Raw genomic sequence first — 20,825 nt, forward strand, 5'->3', positions numbered from 1 at the left:
CTGCTGTTGAAGTTGGTCATTTAAAGTAAAATAAACTCAGGTTTACTCCATAGGAGATCTGGAAATTACTCAGAGGCCTTGTGTTTTGTTTTTGTTTGTTTGTCTTATTGTTTTGTTGGGTTTTTAAGTTTTCTGTTGTTTTGCTTTGTTATCTTTTTTTTTTTGGTTGTTTTGTTATTATTGTTATTGTTTTCCTATCAGCATATAAGTCCTTAGTGGCATGACTTTGCCATCAAGATACTTGTCTGGGTTGAGAAAGCACTTCTTGTGCGTTCTGTACCACTATCAGATGGAAGGACTTACATTTCTTCTGAGTCAGCTGCCCGAGGAAAAATGAAAGAGCGGGAAAGAAAAACAAAACTAAGGAATAAAGAAAAGTTTTGGACATACAAGACTGAGGGAAGTGGAAGGAATAAGAAAAATAATAGGAATTAAAATTCAGAAAAAGGAAATGCAAGGGACAAATAACTTCTGACTGTAAAGGAGAGAACTGTTTTTCTTTTATTGTCTCAGAGCTTGCTTTGCCAGGCCTTTCTGATGATAAGGCTCTGACTGGCGACTGCTAACTATCTAGGAGAGTGAATGGTGGGTGTTGTTGTGACACAGCACCTCTGCTCATGAGAGCAATCAGGACAGGCAGTCTTTCTCAGGGGTGCGGCTTGGAGGAGCTGACCACTGCGAAAGGTGATAATGCTTGTGCCTGGCAACAAAGGCACCACTCCCTTCTGGCTTATCTGTTGGGCCAGGTATGTCACACTAAACTAAAGAGAAAAACAGTCCCACCGAAATGGAGGATAAAAGGCCCTCACTAAACTGGGGACTTTGGAGACAAACTCCCAAAGACACCTTTGACGGAGAATTCCCTGAGGGGAAAACCTCGTCGGAATAACCAACCCCCCCCCCCACCCCGCCCCCGAGGCCGGCTTGCTGCGGAGCTGTCTCCCATCCCCCGCGGTGATCAGACGAGTTCCTGAGATCAACGGACCTACTGTGTACCTCGCTGGACCCACGGTGGTGACTATATCTCTTTTGTTCTCTGCAAAGACTCCTTGCTTATATTTCCTACTTTTCCTATCGCCTACCTTCCCTTCCCCATCTCCCTAAAAGCGGCTAGGACTTTAATAAACTGGTTGGACCAACATTTGAACCGTTGCTTCTTAATCTCACGCCGGGTATATACATATCAAAGAACCTTGCCTCCCTCCTGTAAATTGGAGTGAGACACTGACACAGAGCAATTAACTTTGCAACACAAATTTATCTGGAAAAAAAAAAAAAAAAAAAAAAAGATGTGTAAAACAGAACTTAAGGTTGCAGAGATGAGGAAAAAAACTAAAAAGAAAAGCATATTACAAGAAAAGGAAAAAATGGGGTTTTCACTGGCAAACAAGGTGTAAATTGGATTGTTGATTTCAATCAAATAAGAATAATTAAAAGGAAGCTTGAGAAACTCTTCATGATAAATACTGTATGGACACTTTACTGCTTGTCCAGTGAATCTAAAGTCAATCATCTTTGTCTTTTCATGGGACAAACTGAAGAAGAATCAGCTCTGGCAATTCGAAAAAGGATTTTGCACAAGAGGCAGCATATCTTTGTGAAAAACAGAAACCTATGGAGATTCTTTCCTATAAAAGAAATTTGGCTGAGCTGCTTTAGCCTCTTGAGTGATATGAATGCATACATTTTCCTGTTAGTTTTAAGCTTCATTCATTTTCTCAACATCGTTTCTTTACTTTTGAGTGACAGACATTTGGCAAGAGCTGTTTAAATTTCTATGTTAAAGATTATGCTGGTAACTATTTGTGTATGCCTACACTGCTTTTTCTTTTTTTTATATATATAAATTAAGAATGTGTAGCATCAGCCACAGCCACTGGGAGTGGCTGACAAAATGACATAGAAAGATTTTTTTGCATTCTGAAAATCTTTCAGTTCATAACATTAATCTTAAGTACAGCTTATTAGTTCTATAATTATTTAATGATTTACATGGCTAATGGCTTTTAAAACATAAGCTGAAATTTAAAAATACCACGCAGCAATGCTCATTGATGCTGAGATTATAAAACTACTGTTTTCTAGGAACTATCATAACCTTCAGTAAATCTGTTGCATCATAAATGTCCACTTATATGATGTACATGAATAACTCACATGTCTACTGAACCCTATGCATTTATCTATATAAATCTCTGAGTTGCCTTGTTTAAAACAAAACCAAATATGAGTAAGCTCTGAAAAACACTGAAAATAGATGTGAAATGATGAACAAATCCGTGAAAATGAATTACTTTGTTTAAATTCAGTTTGCTTAAATTCTATTTCCAAAGTTATTTTTAGATCTACAAGAAACAGTTTTTCTAAGGATGGATTTGTCTCCATGACACAAAAGTGTTTTCTTCAGAAAACAAAGTATGTATTTTTCAGGCTTTTCAAAAGATATGGCATTCTTTTTAAAAAGCACGCTCAAGCACAGTACTGTTCTCAAACAGTGCCTGAAATATTACTCCAAGGGTACAGCCTCATCCTGCTTGGTCTACTCACAGAGCAGCTTTCAGTCATAATAAAGTCTGCATAGGAATAAAACCCCACTGATATGAATCCTAAGAATCTATCTGAAGAGTCTAATAATACTCCAGTAAACTGCAGAATGACTTAGCTGTAGTGTTTGTATTTTTTAACATTTTTTGAAAAGCTCTCTAGATATTCAAAGTCTTATTTGACTTTCAAAAGGAAATAGCTCTTTTCATGCAGAAGGAAAACTAATACAGGAGCCACTTTTACTATATACCTAAGCTTTTTATTTAGTGCTTCATTTCTTAAAAGAAATGGAAAACAAACAAAGCAACAACCAAAAAACAACACTACATTCTCTAAACCTTCCCTGAACTGTTATTTCTTGCAACTTCACTCTGAAATTTCCTTCTGCCTTCCTCGTCATGTCAGACAATAGTTTTGAGCTTTTAACTTTTACTTTCCTTATTTCAAAGGCTCTGCTAGGGCAGGAAGTGTTTATTTCTGGTGTTTTTCTTTGAAGTACCATTTGCTGGTGTGCTCAGTAGTTCTCAGGTGGCAAAATCTGCCTTTGTATTTTAAAATGTGATTTAATCAAACAAAATTGGAGCACAATTGTCCTTGAACTTTGGTAGGAAATATTTCTGTTTAAACTGAAATGCAAAAGCAAAACTAAAAATGAATTTGCTGCAGCAAGGATAGGATGCAGAAAAGCCTCCTGATTATAACAATCTTCTTTTGGTTGTTGTTTTCTCATTTTCCTGAGTTTTCAGCAGAATGCTTATTTTTAAAATATATACGTGTGCAGTACATATACCTGCTGTAAGAACTGAAGATTTCAACACTAATATTTTTGAATAAGAGTTTGAGAGGAGAATATAACTTTTCTAAGCTTGTCAGTAAAGTAATAAAGTAGGGCTAGAACAGATTATGGTGGTTTTTTAGTATGCGATGACATAGAGTTGGTAAGAATTTCAAATTCACTGAAGTTCCATGAAAGCTCTATATTTTTCCAAGGATTTATTTGCACATATCTTGAACTTATGGTTCAGATACATAACTGGGGGTTCAAAGACAAAAACAAGCTCTTGCAAAAGCTGATATGTTATTGTTATGCTCAGCTCATAACTGTATCAGAGTTCTCATTATTCAGAGAAATATGTGGATTCAAGTATGTAATTGTGCAATGACTTCAAAGAGGAGTTTAAAATAACTTGGAGCAGCCCTTGTAGACTGTTCCCATCCTTCCTTCCTCTGAACGTCTGTTGAGAAGCCATGTTCACATGCACAGCAATGAAGAAGAGAGAAGTTACATTAAGCATTAAAAAGCTGTGGAGGTTCTTTTCTTCCTGACAAGTATAGGTAGAATGAAACATGTTTTGATGCCTAAAATAGGATGACAACACTATTTGTGTACTTTTATTTTAGCTGTTATAGTGAATATATGGGATATACCTTCAGTGTCCTTGAAATTCTACTTTTGACAGCTGCCCATCCATGTAAGACGGAGGCAGTCATTTGTAATAGATTTTCTTCTTTAAACAACTCCTGTATCAGTGTGTTACCTAACACAATTATTTGGGGGTTTGTTTGTCTAAGTGAATAGGATGGATATAACATTACAAAACATATTTTTATGATTCTTATGCAAATTAAAGACAATAAAAAATTTCACTACAATTGCGTAGTGAAAAGACCACGTCAGCTACTTAACTCTATCTCAATAAACAACTGAAAACATAAAGAAACTTTCAACCAGCTTAGGCCCTGAGGGTAAATATATATCTAATTCTCCAAGGGTAAGCTCCCAGGAGGAATTTGTCTCCATGGACAGAGTGGTGTAAATGATGTGTTGGAAAGTTCAGCCTCTGTAGCAAGGAGAAAGATGTTCTGGTAAGGCTGAGTCTGCACAGAGATGACCAAAAGTGTGCTCCAGTTTCAGCTGATGGGATAGTAACACAGGTAAACAGCACTGCTATTTTTCTCCTGCCCCAGATCATGAATGTACCACTCTCACAGAGCCCCAAACCATAAGAGGTCGTATCTGATAAGATAAAGACAATAATAAACTACATGGTTTCATGGAACTTGAACACGTTCTAAGCTCTACTCTTTTTTTTTTCTTTTCATCCTGAGGACTTAATTTAAAACACACTCTCTAAATGTGATCTCTTGTACGTTGGTAAGACTGTGAGAAATAAATCACCCTAGTGATTTATTGAAAAGGTACAAAGGGGAGAAAAAGAGGGCAAGGGCAAAATGGTGCTTTATGAACTGATTCCTTTAGGATACTGGCTGAGTAGTTCAGTGTGCAATAAAATTCAGGAGCTGGAAGGAAAGTCCAGAAACTGTACAACACAAAGAACTCAAAACTCAGTTTCCTACGGATATGTCCCTATGGACATGATGAATGTCACCATTCTAATGTAGTGAAAATGGACTTGAATCATTAAAATCCACTGCCAACTATTTATTTGACTGTACTGTTGAAATGTAAGATAGATCTTGTTCTTGACAGTTAATTCATGAGAAGTGTTCGTGATTGCAAAATACTAATTTTTTTTTAATGACAAGTGCATTTATAAGCATCTGTTGTAGTAAAATGTTGCCCATAATGTCAAAATCTGCATAGTAATTAATCTATATGCTCTTGTCAAGACACTTAGGCAAGACTTTGAGAAAGAATGAAATATCTTTACAAAAGAGAGAGCAGAGTCTAATAAAATACTAACTAATTGTTAGAATTTTTTGTTCATTACCCCATCATGGGTGACATCTGTCACAGATGGACTGGAAGAACGTCAGAACTTTTTCTTGGTTGGCAAGATTTTGTTTGTTTGTTTGTTTAAGAGGTAGGTATGCATCAGTTTTAGCTAATTCAAGATCTGTCAACTCAGATGAGACCCTATTGCTGTGATTTAGATAAGAGAAGTCTGCTGAAAGCTCTGGAGAAACTCCATTGACATAACCTTGTTATAGAGGCATGGAAGGACTAGTGACTGGTGCTGATGAAGAGACAGGAAAGCAAAGTGCAATAGTTTCTTGAAAGGGCAAATACCATCACTCAAAACATCCCCCCTTTCCCCATTCTTCTTTCCCCCAGTTTCTATAGATGAGCATAACACCAAGTGGTATGGGAGATCTCTCTGTCCAATTTGGTTGAGCTGTCCTGGCTGTGCCCCCAGCTCCTCATGCCCTCAACTCCTCACTCAGCACAAGGGGCTGAATTGTCCTAAGTCCTGTATAAAAACTGCTCAACAGCAACTAAAAATTGTGTGTTATAAACATATATATCTGCTCATTGCAGATCCAAAACAGACATCTCATGAGATACTGTGAAGAAAATTAACTCCATCCCAAAATGAGTACACCTGCCTAGGCTGCTAAAAAAAAAACAACAAAAACATTTAAGATCAGAGTGCAGGAGGGAAAATACAATGGCCAAGTGGATACCCAGCACCAGTGACATGTGTGATAATTTAAAACAAAAGATGAACTTCAAAATCCGTGTTCTCAGAAAGGAGGAATTTTATTCTGGTGTTATTTGAATTTTTATTAATATTTTCTATTTTGTTTGTAAATAAGGCCACCTCAATTTAGACCTATCCTTATTCTCTTAAAATTTGGTTGTCCAGCTTTAAAGACATTATCATTGATACAGCTCAGTTGTACAGTGATGAAGATACATTCCTGAATACAGCATTAGAAATAAAAAATAGAAGCTGAGAAACTAGAAATAAAACACCAACAACAAAAACATACAATGCAATGTGTTTAGACGCCATAGAGAACTGACAATAACAATACCTTTGTTCTGATTGAGGATTTTTAATGTTGTAGAAAATGCTATGAGTGACAAGAGGTTTGATCTTTGAAAATAGTGATTATATAAAAACTTATAAAACTCTGTATCATAATAATAATAATAAGTAATGATAATAATTAAAAAGAACTGCATCTCAAAATTAAATAGCAATTAAGTAATTTTAGATATTTAGTATGTTGCGTGAATTTTAGGCAAAATAGTCATGTTTTTAACTTTATCAGAGGCTACTTTTACCATTTAGAAGTATCATAATACGAAGCTTTGTTTAATTAAAATGTAGTCTGGATGTACCACAAAACACAGTGTAGATGAAAGACTCACACAACCTTGTTGCCAGAAAACCTGCATATTCTCAGAGTTCTTCTTCAATGTAAAAATCGGAAGAGTTGGAATGTTGTATTTTAAAGAGGTTGTTTACATGGTTTATCATTTGCTGTTACATGGTTTATCATTTGCCTTTGTTGTCTGTCTTGCTCAAACCTGGAGCAGAAAGCAGCAGAGTACAATTTTCCTCCTGACATGAGGAAGGGAAAACTGAACCACAAGGATTTAGAATCACAGCATCTTAGAGCCATAGAATGGTTTGGGTTAGAGGGACCTTTAAGATCATCAAGTTTCAACCCAATGCCATAGGCAAGGATACTTTCTTCTAGACCAGGTTGCTCACAGCCCCATCCAGCTTGGTCTTGAAGGCTTCCAGAGAGGATATATCCACAGCCTCTCTGGGCAACCTGTTCCAGTATCTCACCATTCTCACAGTAAACAATTTCTTCCTAATATCTAGTCTAAATCTGTCCTCTTCTGGTTTAAAGCCATTTCCCCTTGTTCTGTTGCTACACACCCTAATGAAAAGTCCCTCCCCAGTTTTCCTACAGGCCCCTTTCATGTACTGGAAAGCCACTATACAATCCCCCTGAAGCCATCTCCAGGCTGAAGAGCCCCAGCTCTCTCAGCCTGTCCCCATAGATGCTTCAGCCCTCTGCTGATCTCCATGGCTATTCCCCTGTTCCAACAAGTCCAGATCCTTCTTGTGCTGGAGGTTTTAGAACTGGACACAGTACTCCAGGTGGGGCATCAGAAGAGCAGAGTAGAGGGGCAGAATCAACTCCCTTGGCCTGCTGGTCACACTTCTCCAGATGCAATGTATGGTTGGCCTTCTGGGCTGCAAGTGCACAGTGTCTGCTCATACTGAGTCTTATCAACTGGCCACCCCAAATGCTGCTCCTATGAGCTGCTCTCTGCCCAACTTGTATCTGTGCGGGGTGTAGAATCTTGCACTTGGTCTTGAACTTCACAAGGTTGGCATGGGCCCACCTCTCAAGTTTGTCCAGACCCGCTGTCTGTGTTATCTCTTGATCTATCTGTATCTGTGACAAGGAGACATCAGGCTGCAATTTTTATTATTTTTTTTTATTAATTTATTATTTTATCATTATTATTACTATTTATTTTATTATTTTATTAATAATATTATTAATCATAACTGTGAGTAATGGGGCAGGGGACCCATGGACCCATGCCCCAGGGAAGAGGAAAGGGGAAGAAAGAGGAAGAGTAAGGAGATGGGAGATGGGCCTTAACGCCTAACAGTGGCAAGGATCTGAGGAGGAAGGTTAATTTACAAAATATGGTATCAGAATTCAAGATAACACAGTGTAATTCAATATAATTGGAACTGCAGACGAATCAAATAAAATGAGAGAGATTGTGTTCAAAACCAAAGACCTCACTCTAAAATTGAAGGCGAAAAGACTGAGGAGCACGGCCACACTCTGCCAGGCAGCAAGAGAAAAAGCAGTCTCATGACTTGTGAGGAGTTTTATCTTTCCCTCTCAACACAGAGTCCTCTGCGACCCCTTTGGATGGCATCCTTTCCCTCAAGCGTGTCAACTGCACCACTCAGCTTGGTGTCATCTACAAACTTGCTGAGGGTGTATATGATCCCACTGTTCCCTCAGCAAGATCCATTAGGTCTGTCATGAAGTTAGTTCATAGCTACTTCTCTTTACAACTACCCCATTTACTAACTTGATATATTTTCTGTGATGATACACAAAAGTGAAAGCAACTTTTTCCCAACATTTTAGTGAGCAACTGGCTTCTAGGCTTGATGCAGACAGATGCTAAAAGGCAGTTTAGGACTACACTAGAAGATACTGTTACATCTTTTTGTTTGTGGAAAATACTTTCCCAGTCCATTTCTACCCTTATTCTTTGCCATTTTGGCTATGGAAGTTGTCAGCAAAACTCATCCAGTAAGACTGTTCTGCAGTCATGTGAAATACCAACACCCTTCAAACATGTTCCTTTAATTTTTGCAGTTCTGGACTGAATCATTCTGAAGCACTCAAACAATTAAAGCTTATTTTATTCATGCTTTTGGTAGTTCAGTTTAACTAAAAATTTTGTTTCTCCCCCTACTCCATGTGCACTCATTTCTAGTGTGAAAATTTCACTATCATCACAAAGTGTTTTTGCAGTCAGATGCTGACAGTAAGATCTGCTTCTGTCCTTTGATTACTAATCACAGAATCATAGAATCATGTGAGTTGGAAGGGACCTGTAAAGGATATATGGTTCAACTCTTCTGCAGTGTACAGGGACACATACAGCTAGATTAGGCTGCTCACAACCTGGTCCAGCCTGACCTTAAATGTCTCTAGCGATGGGGCATCCACCACCTCTCTGGGCAACATGCTCCAGGACTTCAAAATCCTTATTGTCATAAACTTCTTCTTATCTCTAGTCTGAATCTTCCAATTAAATTTGAAACCATTTCCCTTGTCCTATCACAACAGACCCTGCTAAAGTGTCTGTCCTCTTCTATCTTATAGCTCTCCTTTAGATACTGAAAGGATGCGGATACTAAAGTGGTCTACTCTCTGCACTGGTAGATTTCTTAGAGAAAATAGGAAGAAGCCAGAAAATAATTGCTTTTAAATACCTTAGCAGTCACTGTTTCACCACTCTTTCAGAAATTTGTTGCCAAATATTTGCATGTGGAAGAAGTACTATGGACCTGCAGATTCAGTACACTTCTTTGTACTTGTACTATAAAAAACAAAAGGCAGAGAGCTGGGTTTTACAGAGAGTTTAGCATTGTAAGATTTTGGGTAGGAAGTTGATGATCTTTTTGCAGGTGCCAAACCTGCCACCACAGCAGAAAACACAGTATTTTAATTTATGAATTAAGAATAGTTAATAATTAATGGCACATTCCCGTTTTTTTCTTGTTTCTGTTTGCTCAGGCAACCTTGGTGGGGAATACAACACTGATGGCCCTGGCTGCCTCTATATCTGAACCTGCAGATTGCAGAACTAAATACTTATGAATCAGCATGCATTTTAAAAGTGTCTCTACCCAATATATCCTTCTGCCAGCTTGTTCTGTCATAGCAGTTCTTCCATTTTCTCTGTAGCCTACAAATAAATAAGCTTTCAAAAACTGTTTACACATAAAATACTTGTTAATGGTTTGTTGTTGTTTTTTTTTTAATTTTAAGTAAATGTGAAATGAAATAGTACAAAAATGTTCAAGATTTGTATAAAAATTGACAATATAATTACTAATTAAATAGTCTGAATTGATATACAGTGAAAAGAGATGTTTGAATAAATTTAAATAAACAGTGTGGTTCTTATTTTCATTTCTGTCATTTATTCACCCACAGTTTTAGCCCAGTGAGTCAGCTTTGTGTTTTGTTACTCAAGTTATTAGTAAATTTCAGTATTTCTTCAGAGCACCAGTGAAAAGTAAGCAGCCAAAACTGTCTGTTCTCAAGCAAGTTTCAATATGTGGTGTATGACAATGTCCATTAAGAACTCTTATTTCCTTCATGTCACAAGAGAATGAAGAGAAAAAAACAGACAAATTTCAAAGCTCATGAGCTCTCCAGCTCATTTCTGGTTTACCGATTTTGTAGTCAAAATTAAGTGTGAAATATTAATGTTTAGAGCACTCACCATGAACAACAAACATATCATAAAGTAGATAGTCAGAGAACAGGGATTTCCAAACCAGCAGATTGACCAGCTCTTTCAAACCTTTTCAAAGAAACTCAAATCAGGGAAGACATTGCATTCTCACCTGCCCTGGGACTATATACAGTTTGTGACATGCAGCTACTGTTCTTTAAGTTAAATCAATACAAGAATTGCACTAAACATAATTTCAGATTTTTCTGCATCTGGAATGATTTACAGAATTGTTGAATCTCATAATAATTGGGGTTGGAAGGAATTTTAGGAGATCATCCAGTCCAACAATGCTGCTAAAGCATGTTCCCTACAGCAGGCTGTCCAAGAAAGCTTCCAGTTTGGATGTCTTCATAGAAGGAGATGCCACAACCTCACTGGTTATCCTGTCCCAGTGCTACATCACCCTCACAGTACATATGTTCTTCCTTGTGTTAGTATGAAACTCACTATGTTCCAGTATCTGCCTATCATCCTTTGTTCTATGGCTTCATACCATGGAAAAGAGATTGTCCCCATCAACTTGCCTCCCACACTTTTGATACTTACAAACAGTGATGAGATCACCTCTCAACCTTCTCTTCTCCAGACTGATCAGTCCCAGATCTTTCAGATTTTCCTCATATGTGAGATACTCCAGGGCCTCAATTCCTGCTATCATGGATTATTTCTTAATCTGAATTCTAAAAGGTTCATTGCAAATACTGCTAACAGTTGAACAGTAAATTATCACTGTCATCAAAATTAATTCTGAATAAAAAATTTCCATATTCTATTTTTTCCTGGAACTTCTATCACAAATTTTAATAATACAGTTGTAATGTGCTTGATAGTGTAAAATATTAGAAGTATTTAATCACAGAATTGTAGAATCATAGAATGGCTTGGGTTGGAAGGGACCTCAAGGATCATCAGGTTCCAACCCTCCTGCCACAGGTAGGGCCACCAACTTCCAGATTTAATACTAGCCCAGGCTGTACAGGGCCCCATCCAGCCTGCTCTTGAGCACCTCCAAAGATGGAGCATGCACATCCTCTCTATGCAGTCTGTTCCTCACCTCACTGCTCAGTCTGTGAAGAACTTCGCCCTGACATCCGAAGTAAACCTTCCCTCCCTGAGCTTAAAAACATTCTCCCTTGTCCTATCACTGTCTACACCTGTAAAAAGTTGATTCTCATCCTCTTTATATTCCTCTTTTAAATACCAGAACTCTGCAGTGAGATGAAGGAAGTTTTTTTTTCCTAAGTGACATATTTTGGTTTGCAATATTTCCATCACTTTGTGGCTCACAGGTCAACACACAACTACGATGATGAACATCTGAAAGCATTTTTGGGTGGGTGACACAAATATATTTCTTTAAGAGACAAATTCAGTGTAAGAATGAATATGCTTATAGTTAAACATGACATTTTCTTTGTTTTTCATAGACTTTCTATTGATTTTTGAAAGACTGTGTGTTGCATGACTCAAGGCATGCTTCTACAGAATTAAAAACCCTGAGTTAAAAGTTTTATTTCTGCATATATCATGTGTAAAAATCTCTGACATTTATTTTTGCTTCTAGGTAGTACTTCTCTATGATATCCTATATGGACGGAGGAACTGAGGGAGGACAAAGCGAATGAATAAGTTGTTACCAAACTGCACTTTGGACACTACTGAAAGATTCTGAGGACTGAATATTCAAGAAACAAGCAGTTCAAGAGAACATAGTATAGCTCCTCAGACACGCAACTTCAGTCAGAAGAAAATAGGAATGAAGCAGCTTTTGGATACTCCTTGTTTTTGTTGCTTGTTTGCTTCTGCACTGCCTTTTTTATAACTTGATTGTGAGCTGTACAGTACACATTAATGTCAATTTATTTTTAACAGCAAAAAAAAAAATAATAGTCACAGTGCTTAGCTATAAAGAAAATGCGAAAATCCATCTTATACATCACTTAAACATTTGGTCTCTGCTTGACTGGTATTTATTTCTGTGTAGAAGAGATCTAAATAAATGTACATGGAAGAGTGCAGTTAACAAATCAGCTTCAGAATTTCATGCACAACACCGTAAGGAAATATCACTATTATGTTCAAACTGTTATTGCATTCTTACTGTGGACAAAGAGTTCTGTCACATTACATACAACAAAAGCACTTGCTGTTTTTTTCTGAATTCCTTTCAAAATATAAAAAAATAAAAAATTAGTTAAGCACACTGGAGAAGATACAGAGGTTGAACCATTAATACAGCACAGTTCTCTTGAAACTCAGTTAAATGTCTCATTTCTTCAGTGACACATATCTGTGTCTTCCACAGCAGTCAACAGTAATCACACCTGTGATAAGCCAAGCAAGGAAAATGTAAAACTAAGCGTGAGAAAGATATGCAGGGAAAAAAATCCTGATCTGTTGACTTGTGATATGGCCTATCACAAACACAGAGAGCATTTGTCTTTGATTTACACAGTGTTTAGCATCCCCAAGTTTAACAAAGATTACAGAAATGGCAAATATACTAGCAAAACTTAAAAAAAAAAGTCTGTCTCACCTCTCAAGGTCCCTCCATGGGTTTTATAACAAATGACAAATGAGATAGTGTCAGACAACTGCTATAACTGATAGGAAATTCACAAATGTTCCTAACCTTTCTTAAACTCATTTTAACCATGAGCTATGTGATTTATTTCAGAATAACGAGATTACTGAATATCTTTTGTTTGGCAGATGTAGGAGGAAAAAAACAAAACAAACAAAAAAAAAAAACACTCCATAAGCCCATTTGTCACGTCTAGGTGGCACATATAAAATTATCTGCAATAGAAAACAGCCTATGGAGTAACTGATGAACATGATACAGAAATATATTTAGACAAGTATTATATCTGCATCAACACTCTTCTGACAATAGGAACATTGAACACAGAGCCATTTGAGCTTAGATCATCTTAGACACCTGGCCTGTGACATCCATAGCATATGGTTCAGTATGGCTGATCCTCTGATATAGTTCCAGCACAGGAATCTTTTAAATGAAAGCAGTACAAGACAAACTGCTGAAGGAAAAACCTACTTTTATCAACATTTTCATATTCATTCCAGATAAGTTTTGCCTATCTGCAGTGAAGCACAGAGATAGCTAGGTGAGATGCACATAAATATAGATCAGGTCCTGAACTGAAGGATTGTTCTCCTGAAGGCTTTGTGTTAGTGGACCTCCCCTAAGCTTTTGGCAATGGCCAAGGCATGCAGACATACACAAATAAGAGGATGCTAAGATACAGTAGGTCCTCCTCCAGATTCTCTCCATGGCTCCAGTGTCTACAGGGGGAGATAGCAAAGTGTAACAGCATTGCAGGCAGTAATGACCCATCACATCCTCCCCATACCGTTTGTATACTTGGCTCTGCAGGCACTTTACAGGCAGGGAACATTGCCATATTGCCTGCTTTTACAGCTAACAGTAATGTAAGCAGTCATGCAAGGCAGGAAATAAATTTAGCCACAGAACATCTGAACAACTCGCCTTACCAAAATTGGAAAATGTTCCCACTTTTAAAACCACCTATCTACAACATCTTTCATGAAGAAATTAAATAATAATAATAATAATAATAATAATAATATAAAAAAAAAAACAAAACCCACCATGGAATTCAGTCCACGTGCTCTTTGGCTACATCTTTTGTGTATCCTTTCCTCAGCCTAGCTTTCTCTAAGTGCCTTCTGCCAGGAGGGACCTTTTTCTGAGAAAGCTATGCTTAAAATTACCTCAGCTGCAAAAGCAGGCACAAATCTTTCTAACTTCTTTACCATCTGTTACTTCAGAGAGCCTCCTTCCCACTCCCTCAGACTACCCCTGATGAACTGCATTGTAGGAATATGGTTAGAAAACCATTGCAGAGGATGCAGCTTCTTTCCTCTCTGGCTTATTTGCACCACAAATAATTTGCTATTGGGTTGGCTTTCTGGAGAGAAACGGGATTGTTTTAATCTCAAGATGATTCCTGTCAATATCACTTAATGAAAGAAAATTCAGTGAAAGCGTGTTGCATTTTCAGGAGCTCTTTGTTGTGTTGTAAATAAACATATTCAGAATGCACTTGCTGTCGCCAGAATTTTCTGTTGCATTTTTAAGGACTATAGTTATTCAGCCTAATTTTTCTTTTTTATGATTGCTAGAACTAAAACATTGTTTCTGATAAGACCATGAATTAAAAAATACAAATGAAAAAACGTATCTTTAAAAATGTTGCCCAAACATGTTAGCATTTATATTTACATATATATTCAGAACATACTCTCTAAAAAGTAGACTGAAGAGTTTATGAGGATGTGTTGCAGTTCAACTAATGGGTGCAAAATTGTTCTACCTTGGTTTATTTTCGTGAACAGTTTAATACTAATGCATTTGTTCATTTTTATTTCCCCTTTCTCATATTCTTTGAATTCCAAATCTGCATGAGGACCTATACTTTATAAAATATTTTAAAATAGGGAGCACTTTTAAGAGCCCATTTCTGAGAAGAGTTATTAAGAAAGAAGGCAAGAAAGAGGTTCATGGCTATAAACCTTATGTGCAATTTTATGGATATTTTGAAGAAACATTGAAAATGTGGAAAGAGGACGGGAAGGAATCATTCATCTTTGTGAAATAAGTTTGTAGTGTGTTTAGGTAGTGTAACCTCACAGAATTCACTTCATATAGATACATAATATTGTTCTTAGATTTGTTCAAAGCAGCAGATACAGATTTTAGAACTTCTAGCTGTTAACGGATAACGTCGGAATTTAGTTGTTGTTCACTGACAAATAATGAGAAGATTTTACTAATGATTTTAACAATGAAGATTTTTGGGTATTGGGTAGGTGGTGCCAGCGTGCACCAGGGGTGGAGTCAGGAAGGTCACGAGTATCTGATAGGGGTGGTCACATGTACCAGTATATAGGGTTTGTGGCACGGCATTAAACTTGTACTTTTGGCATTACACACTGTGTGTGAGTCCCGTCTGTTTCCTGTGCACGGAGGCACGGTACTTTCACACGTCAGCCTTAATTTGTCACCGGATCAGGACGCGACAAAGATTAGCAAGATTACTAAGATCTTAACAAGATTTTATTAACATATAAGCCTTGACATATTTTGTAATAAACATAGAAGTTTTAGTTATCAACTAGCCACAAAGATTCTTTCAATCACAATATGATGTCACATTTTTCTACTGCAGAAGAACTTCACTGTATTGTTTTTGCTTCTCCACCTCTTCACAGGGAGGAAGTGAAATGATGTTCAGTTAGTCAGCTCAGAGATGCTACTGCCTGTTATCTTCTATGTTTTCTTGGTCATCAAGATGTCTAGAAAAATGAGAGAACAGAATGAAAACACTATCACAGAAAAAGCCTGTTTCCAATATTACATAGATTCTAGCAAACAGAAAATGAGCTATTTGATTTGTTAACACCTGAAAACTTGATTGCTTTCCTTGACAAGAACTAATGCTGACTTTTTTACTCTTGTTATTGGGAAGTCCTACAGGCATTTCTCAATATCACCAATACCACATCTATGTCAGTTGTTTCATGTGACTAAAGCCCAAAGAGTACCTTAGTTAAGGTTGTTAGATCTTTGCTCACTTTCCTCACTAAGAGGCTTTAGCTACTTTTAATTAGTAGCGTGCATAAAGTAACCATCATAATAAAGACATATCAAAACACTGCTATCAGTGTGTTTTCACTTTTCACAGGAGAAAAGATCAAGAAGAAGCCCTACAGAAATTAGGATAAAATAAAAACATTTGCTGAGGAACATTTACTTGTTTTAACCTTTGAGTTCATGAAAAGTAGACCCTGAGCTATGTCATCCAGAGTTTCATATGTGTACTGACCATCCACAGCCATTTATTGCAAACTGTGATTCACAAGTTGTTATAAGTGAATCACAGACTAATAGAATGGCCTGAGTTGACAGGGTCCACAATGATCATCCAGTTTCAACCCCCCTGCTATGTGCCTGTGCCCCCTGTCACGGACTTACGTTGAGGAATAACTATGTGATCCCTCCCAAATAGGAATGTCTACGCTCTCTTCCTCGTCTTCCACCTCATCCATCAGAGAACTGGTGGAGGTGGAGGTGGAGCAGCAAAGAAAGAAGGGCAGGAACATGCCCCCTCTCTTGCTGGAACATGCCCTTTCTTCATCATCCTTTTCAACCAGCATGTCCTGAGGAGTGCCAGCAGCTCTGGCACCACCTTCTGCTGCCTGCTCTGCCTCCTGGGAATGTGATTCAGGGGCCTTGACAGCATCTTTACTGCCCTCCTGAGCACTGGGAGCAGGTGGTGTCTGATGTGTGGGGCTGCTCCCAACCTGGGGGGCCAGCAACTGCGTTGCTTGTGCTGCTGTTTCCTCAGTGCTGGTGGGTGCACTCTGCCTTGGACTTGCTGGTTTCCGGCAGGGTCTAGGTCTGGTGGCTACAGGACGCCTTCTGTATGTCAAATTGTAGGATTTGCGTGTGGCATGTGCAGGCTTGAGAGGGGGTGCAGGGACACACAGGGATGGTCCACAAGTTGGCAGAGGCTGTCTCCCCTCCCCTGGCGTGCTGCTGTGGGTGAATGTGTCCCTGATCTCCAGGCTGTCCTCCTGCAAGAGAAGCAAAGCAAAAACACTGAGTTAGTTGGCTCCTTTCCCCACACGACCCACTTGTCCCTGCTGACATGGCAAGGCCCTGCATGGGGCCTGAGGGCAGCACTTGGTTCAGTGTTTGCTGCAGCCCTGTTCCCTCATGCCAAGCTGCCAGAGAGCTGCTCGCTGTGAGGTGCCCTCATGTCCCGGTTGTACCCTGCAACAGTCCCTGACACACTCCGGCAGCTGCCTGGCCGTGGCAGGGCTCAGCCTGCCACACTTCCCCACAGTGTGCACACTCCTGAGCCTGCATCCACTTCATGCCTGCTGCTCACCACTTGCATCTTGCTCACATCATGCTGAAGGTTTCCAGGCACTGAAGACGCTGGAGGCAGGGCCTCTGCCCCAGGAAATGATGTGCTCACAGGCTCCTTTCCTGCCACTGACATAGCGTCTCTCCCAGAGGTGTCTTTCCCCTCATCCTGCTCATCTTTGCCAACAGCACTGTAGGTGGAACAGCAAAGAGAGCAGGGCAGGAACCTGTCCCCTCTCCTGGCAGAGCGGGCCCTCTCTTTGCTGTCTTCGGCATCTTTGGCACCATTGTCTGCTGCCTGCTCTGCTGCCTGCTCTGCTTCCTTCTCTGCTGCCTGCTCTGCTGCCAGGGAGCGTGATGTAGAGACCCTGTGAGCATCTCCGCTGTCCTCCTGAGCACTGGCAGCACGTTGCGTCTCATTCTTGGTGACTTTCCCAGCCTTGGGGGCCAGCACCTGGGTTCTTCGTGCCGGTGTTCTTACAGTGCTGGTGGGTGCACGTTGTCTAGGTTGTGCTGGTTTCAGCCAGGGTCCTGATCTTATGGCTGCTGGACGCATCCGATACGCCAGCCTGAGGGACTCGGGTGTCTTCTCTGCAGGCCTGAGGGGGAGTGCAGGGACAGATAGATCTGCCTGCCAGCCCTCGGCCCTCACTGCCGTTTCCTGGGGCTGAGGGTTGTCCTGAAGACCTGGGACAGCCACTCTGCTGGTGGTAGCTCTCACAGCACTGGCAGCTCTGCCTCTTGGAAAACTTCTGGAGGCTATTGGTGGCAGTGTGGACAAGGTGTGAACTTGTCCCCGAGCAGTGGCTGCATTCTGGGGCGCAGCTGGCAGTGACAGCGCCCCCTGTGGGAGAGGCGGCAAGGCTGGCAGAGGCCGTCTCCCTTCCCCAGAGCCACTGCTGCGGGGCAGTCCCTGCCTGAGCTCCGGTCTGTCCGCCTGAAAGAGAAGCCATGGGGAAACCCAAAGTCAGCACCCAGCTCACGGCCGCTGCCACCCCGTTCCCTAGAGCAGAACGGTCACAGTCCGGCTGCACCCCCATCAGTCCCCACCACACACCAGCAGCCATCTGGCTGCAGCAGGCTCATCCTGCTGGGAGCGGTCCCACCTGCTGGTTGGCCGCTCCCCGCACTCGAGAAGACCTTCCCATTTCCCTTGGGCTCCCTACCTGTGCACGGCGGCTCCCAGAGGCTTGTGCTGGGTGGGGCAGTGGTGGCAGTTGGATCCCACGGACAGACAAATCCTGGCTCTGTCTGCCTGGCAGCACAGCTTGCTGCGGCCTGCGGCCCACCTGTGTAGGGAGAAGGAGGCCTGGGTTGCAGGTGGCTGCATTACCACCAGCGTCCCTGGCAAAGCCCCCATGAGGAGGCTGTTCCTGGGCACAGACAGCCCTGCTGAGCTGGGTCCTACTGCTCTCTGCCTCGGGGCACAGAGCTGTCCTGGGAGTCGGCTGGTGCCCAGAAAACGCCCCGGGGCAGGAGGAGCGGTGCCCTGGCCACAGGTGCTCAGGGCCCGCCATGGCACCCCACCCGCTGCTGTGCCCCCTGCCCCGGTGCTTCGGGTGCCGTGGTATCCCTCTCCCTCCCAGCACATCCCGCACCTGGCGCTGTTCCCGCACACTCGGCAGTCTTTTATCAGCTTGGGAGTGGGCCTTCTGGTCCTGCTCCTTCGCCATCTCTGTATCCGCTCACGGAGACAAAGCTACAAGCACCCAGGGAAGCTACCTCCTCACGGAGCTACTCGCCTGAGAGTGAGCAGCACTGGGACTCTGGTTCCTAAAGGCACCAGGACACCACCATGTCACAATGGCCTTCGTGTGCGGCTGCCCGTGCATCACAAAGTCCCGGTAGTTGCCATGGAGACCCCACACGCCCTCCTGGCAGCCCCCCACATGGTCAGCATCTCCACGGCTCCCTTCTCACACTATCACAGAATCTCTGGGGTTGGAAGGGACCTCTGCAGACCACTGGATCCAAGCCTTCTGGCAAAGCTGTGTGGTGCCATCGGCAAACTTGCCGAGAGTGCACTGAATGCCACCATTTATGTCACTGATAATGACACTGAAGTGCACCACACCCAGGACTATCCCCTGGGGACACTGCTTGTTACTGACCTTCACCTGGTCATAGAGCCAGCCAGGATGTGGCGGGGGACCATATCAACTGCCTTGCAGTAGATAGATGACATCAGTTGTCTTCCCTTTCTCTACTGATGCCGTCACTCCATCACAGAAGGCCTCCAGATTGCTCAGGCAAGATGTGCCCTTGGCTAAGCCATGCTGGCTGTCTCAGATCATCTCTTCATCTCGTATGTGCCGTAGCATGGCAAGTTGGAGGATCTGCCCCATGATCTTCCCAGGCACAAAGGCGAGGCTCACCAGCCTGCAGTTCTCCATGTGTTAAAGGACAGAACTGTTTCTCTTTTGTTGTCTCAAAGCTTGCTTCGTGAGGCCTTTCTGATGATAAGACTCTGACTGGTAACTGCTAACTATCTTGGAGGGTGAATGGTGGGTGTTATTGTGCCATAGTGTTTCTGCTCGCGATTGCAAAGATAAGCAGAAGCAGGACAAGCAGTTTTCTTCAGGGGTGCTGCTCAAAGGAGCTGACCACTGCAGAAGGCGATAATGCATGGGTCTGGCAACAGAGGCACCCCTCCTTGCTGGCTTATCTGTGGGCCAGGAATGTCACAATAGCTGGTTTAAGACACCTTTGATGGAGAATTCCCTGAGGGGAAAACCTCCTTGGGAGAACCCCCCTTCCCCCCCCCCCCCCCCCCGAGGCCGGTTGGCTGCGGAGCTCCCTGGCTGTCTCCCATCCCCCGCGTTGATCATTCAAGCTCCTGAGATCAACGGACCTACTGTGTACCTCGCTGGACCCACTGTGGTGACTATCTCTTTTGCTTTCTGCAGAGTCTCCTTGCGTATATTTCCTACTTTTCCTATCGCCTACCTTCCCTTCCCCGTCTCCCTAAAAACGGCTAGGACTTCAATAAACTGGTTGGATCAACATTTGAACCATTGCTTCATAATCTCACGCCAGGTATATACACATATCAAAGAACTGTCGTATTAGGCGAAATACGGGGATGTTATTGGGCTGTGACGTGACAGGCCCTTTCGCCATATTCTGGAAGAATCTTGCTACGTGTAACACAGTAGGCGTAGACGAAGTGGACGTAGGTTATATAAGGTCGTGTGTGCTTCAATAAATCGCCATTTTACCATGCTACCACCTTGGTGTCACATTAAAAAACATTAAAAGGGTTACACTTTGATTGACAAGTGATATGAGGAGACCTGGAATTCGTTTGTCAACTCAATTGTTACTCTTCGTTAAAAATGAGTATGAGGGAGTAGTTAATCTCACATCTTTAGCACTGATAGGCCTTTCTGTTACTTCATTTGTATGCAATTCAATATGTAACTTAAATTTCAGAAAAGTATTATTCTAATTGATAACTTCATCTTCCTTATTTTACTGAGGTACTCAAAGAGCAACGCTGACATTTTTATAGAGACAGACTTGCTGAAACAGAACTAAGGTTGAACATACAGTATGAGAAAGTAAAACTTAACACGGAAATCAAGTAGA

The 20,825-nt window shown here is 41.2% G+C and overlaps 1 protein-coding gene and 1 long non-coding RNA gene across 3 annotated transcripts; one reads left to right on the top strand and one right to left on the bottom strand.

The window, feature by feature from the left end:
* The first annotated feature begins 824 nt into the window (after window positions 1-824).
* On the top strand, window positions 825-14,408 carry LOC146753715 (uncharacterized). Of its 2 annotated transcripts, none has more exons than XR_014939847.1 (2): window positions 825-1,014; window positions 11,886-14,408. It is a non-coding gene; the product is annotated as an uncharacterized LOC146753715 (long non-coding RNA). The 2 variants fall into 2 exon arrangements; XR_014939848.1 differs by having other exon boundaries at window positions 825-1,011.
* Window positions 14,409-15,389: 981 nt separating this feature from the next.
* On the bottom strand, window positions 15,390-19,947 carry LOC107306616 (uncharacterized). The gene is made up of 4 exons (XM_032441454.2): window positions 18,404-19,947; window positions 17,260-18,174; window positions 16,341-16,942; window positions 15,390-15,661 (listed from the first exon to the last, which is right to left on the bottom strand). The coding sequence occupies exons 1-4, from the start codon at window positions 18,908-18,910 to the stop codon at window positions 15,619-15,621; spliced, it is 2,067 nt and encodes a 688-aa protein (XP_032297345.2). The 5' UTR covers window positions 18,911-19,947; the 3' UTR covers window positions 15,390-15,618.
* Between the last annotated feature and the right edge of the window lie 878 nt (window positions 19,948-20,825).

This window comes from Coturnix japonica, chromosome Z (assembly GCF_054131305.1).
Source record: "Coturnix japonica strain WE chromosome Z, WE-NBRP24, whole genome shotgun sequence".
Taxonomy (NCBI): domain Eukaryota; kingdom Metazoa; phylum Chordata; class Aves; order Galliformes; family Phasianidae; genus Coturnix; species Coturnix japonica.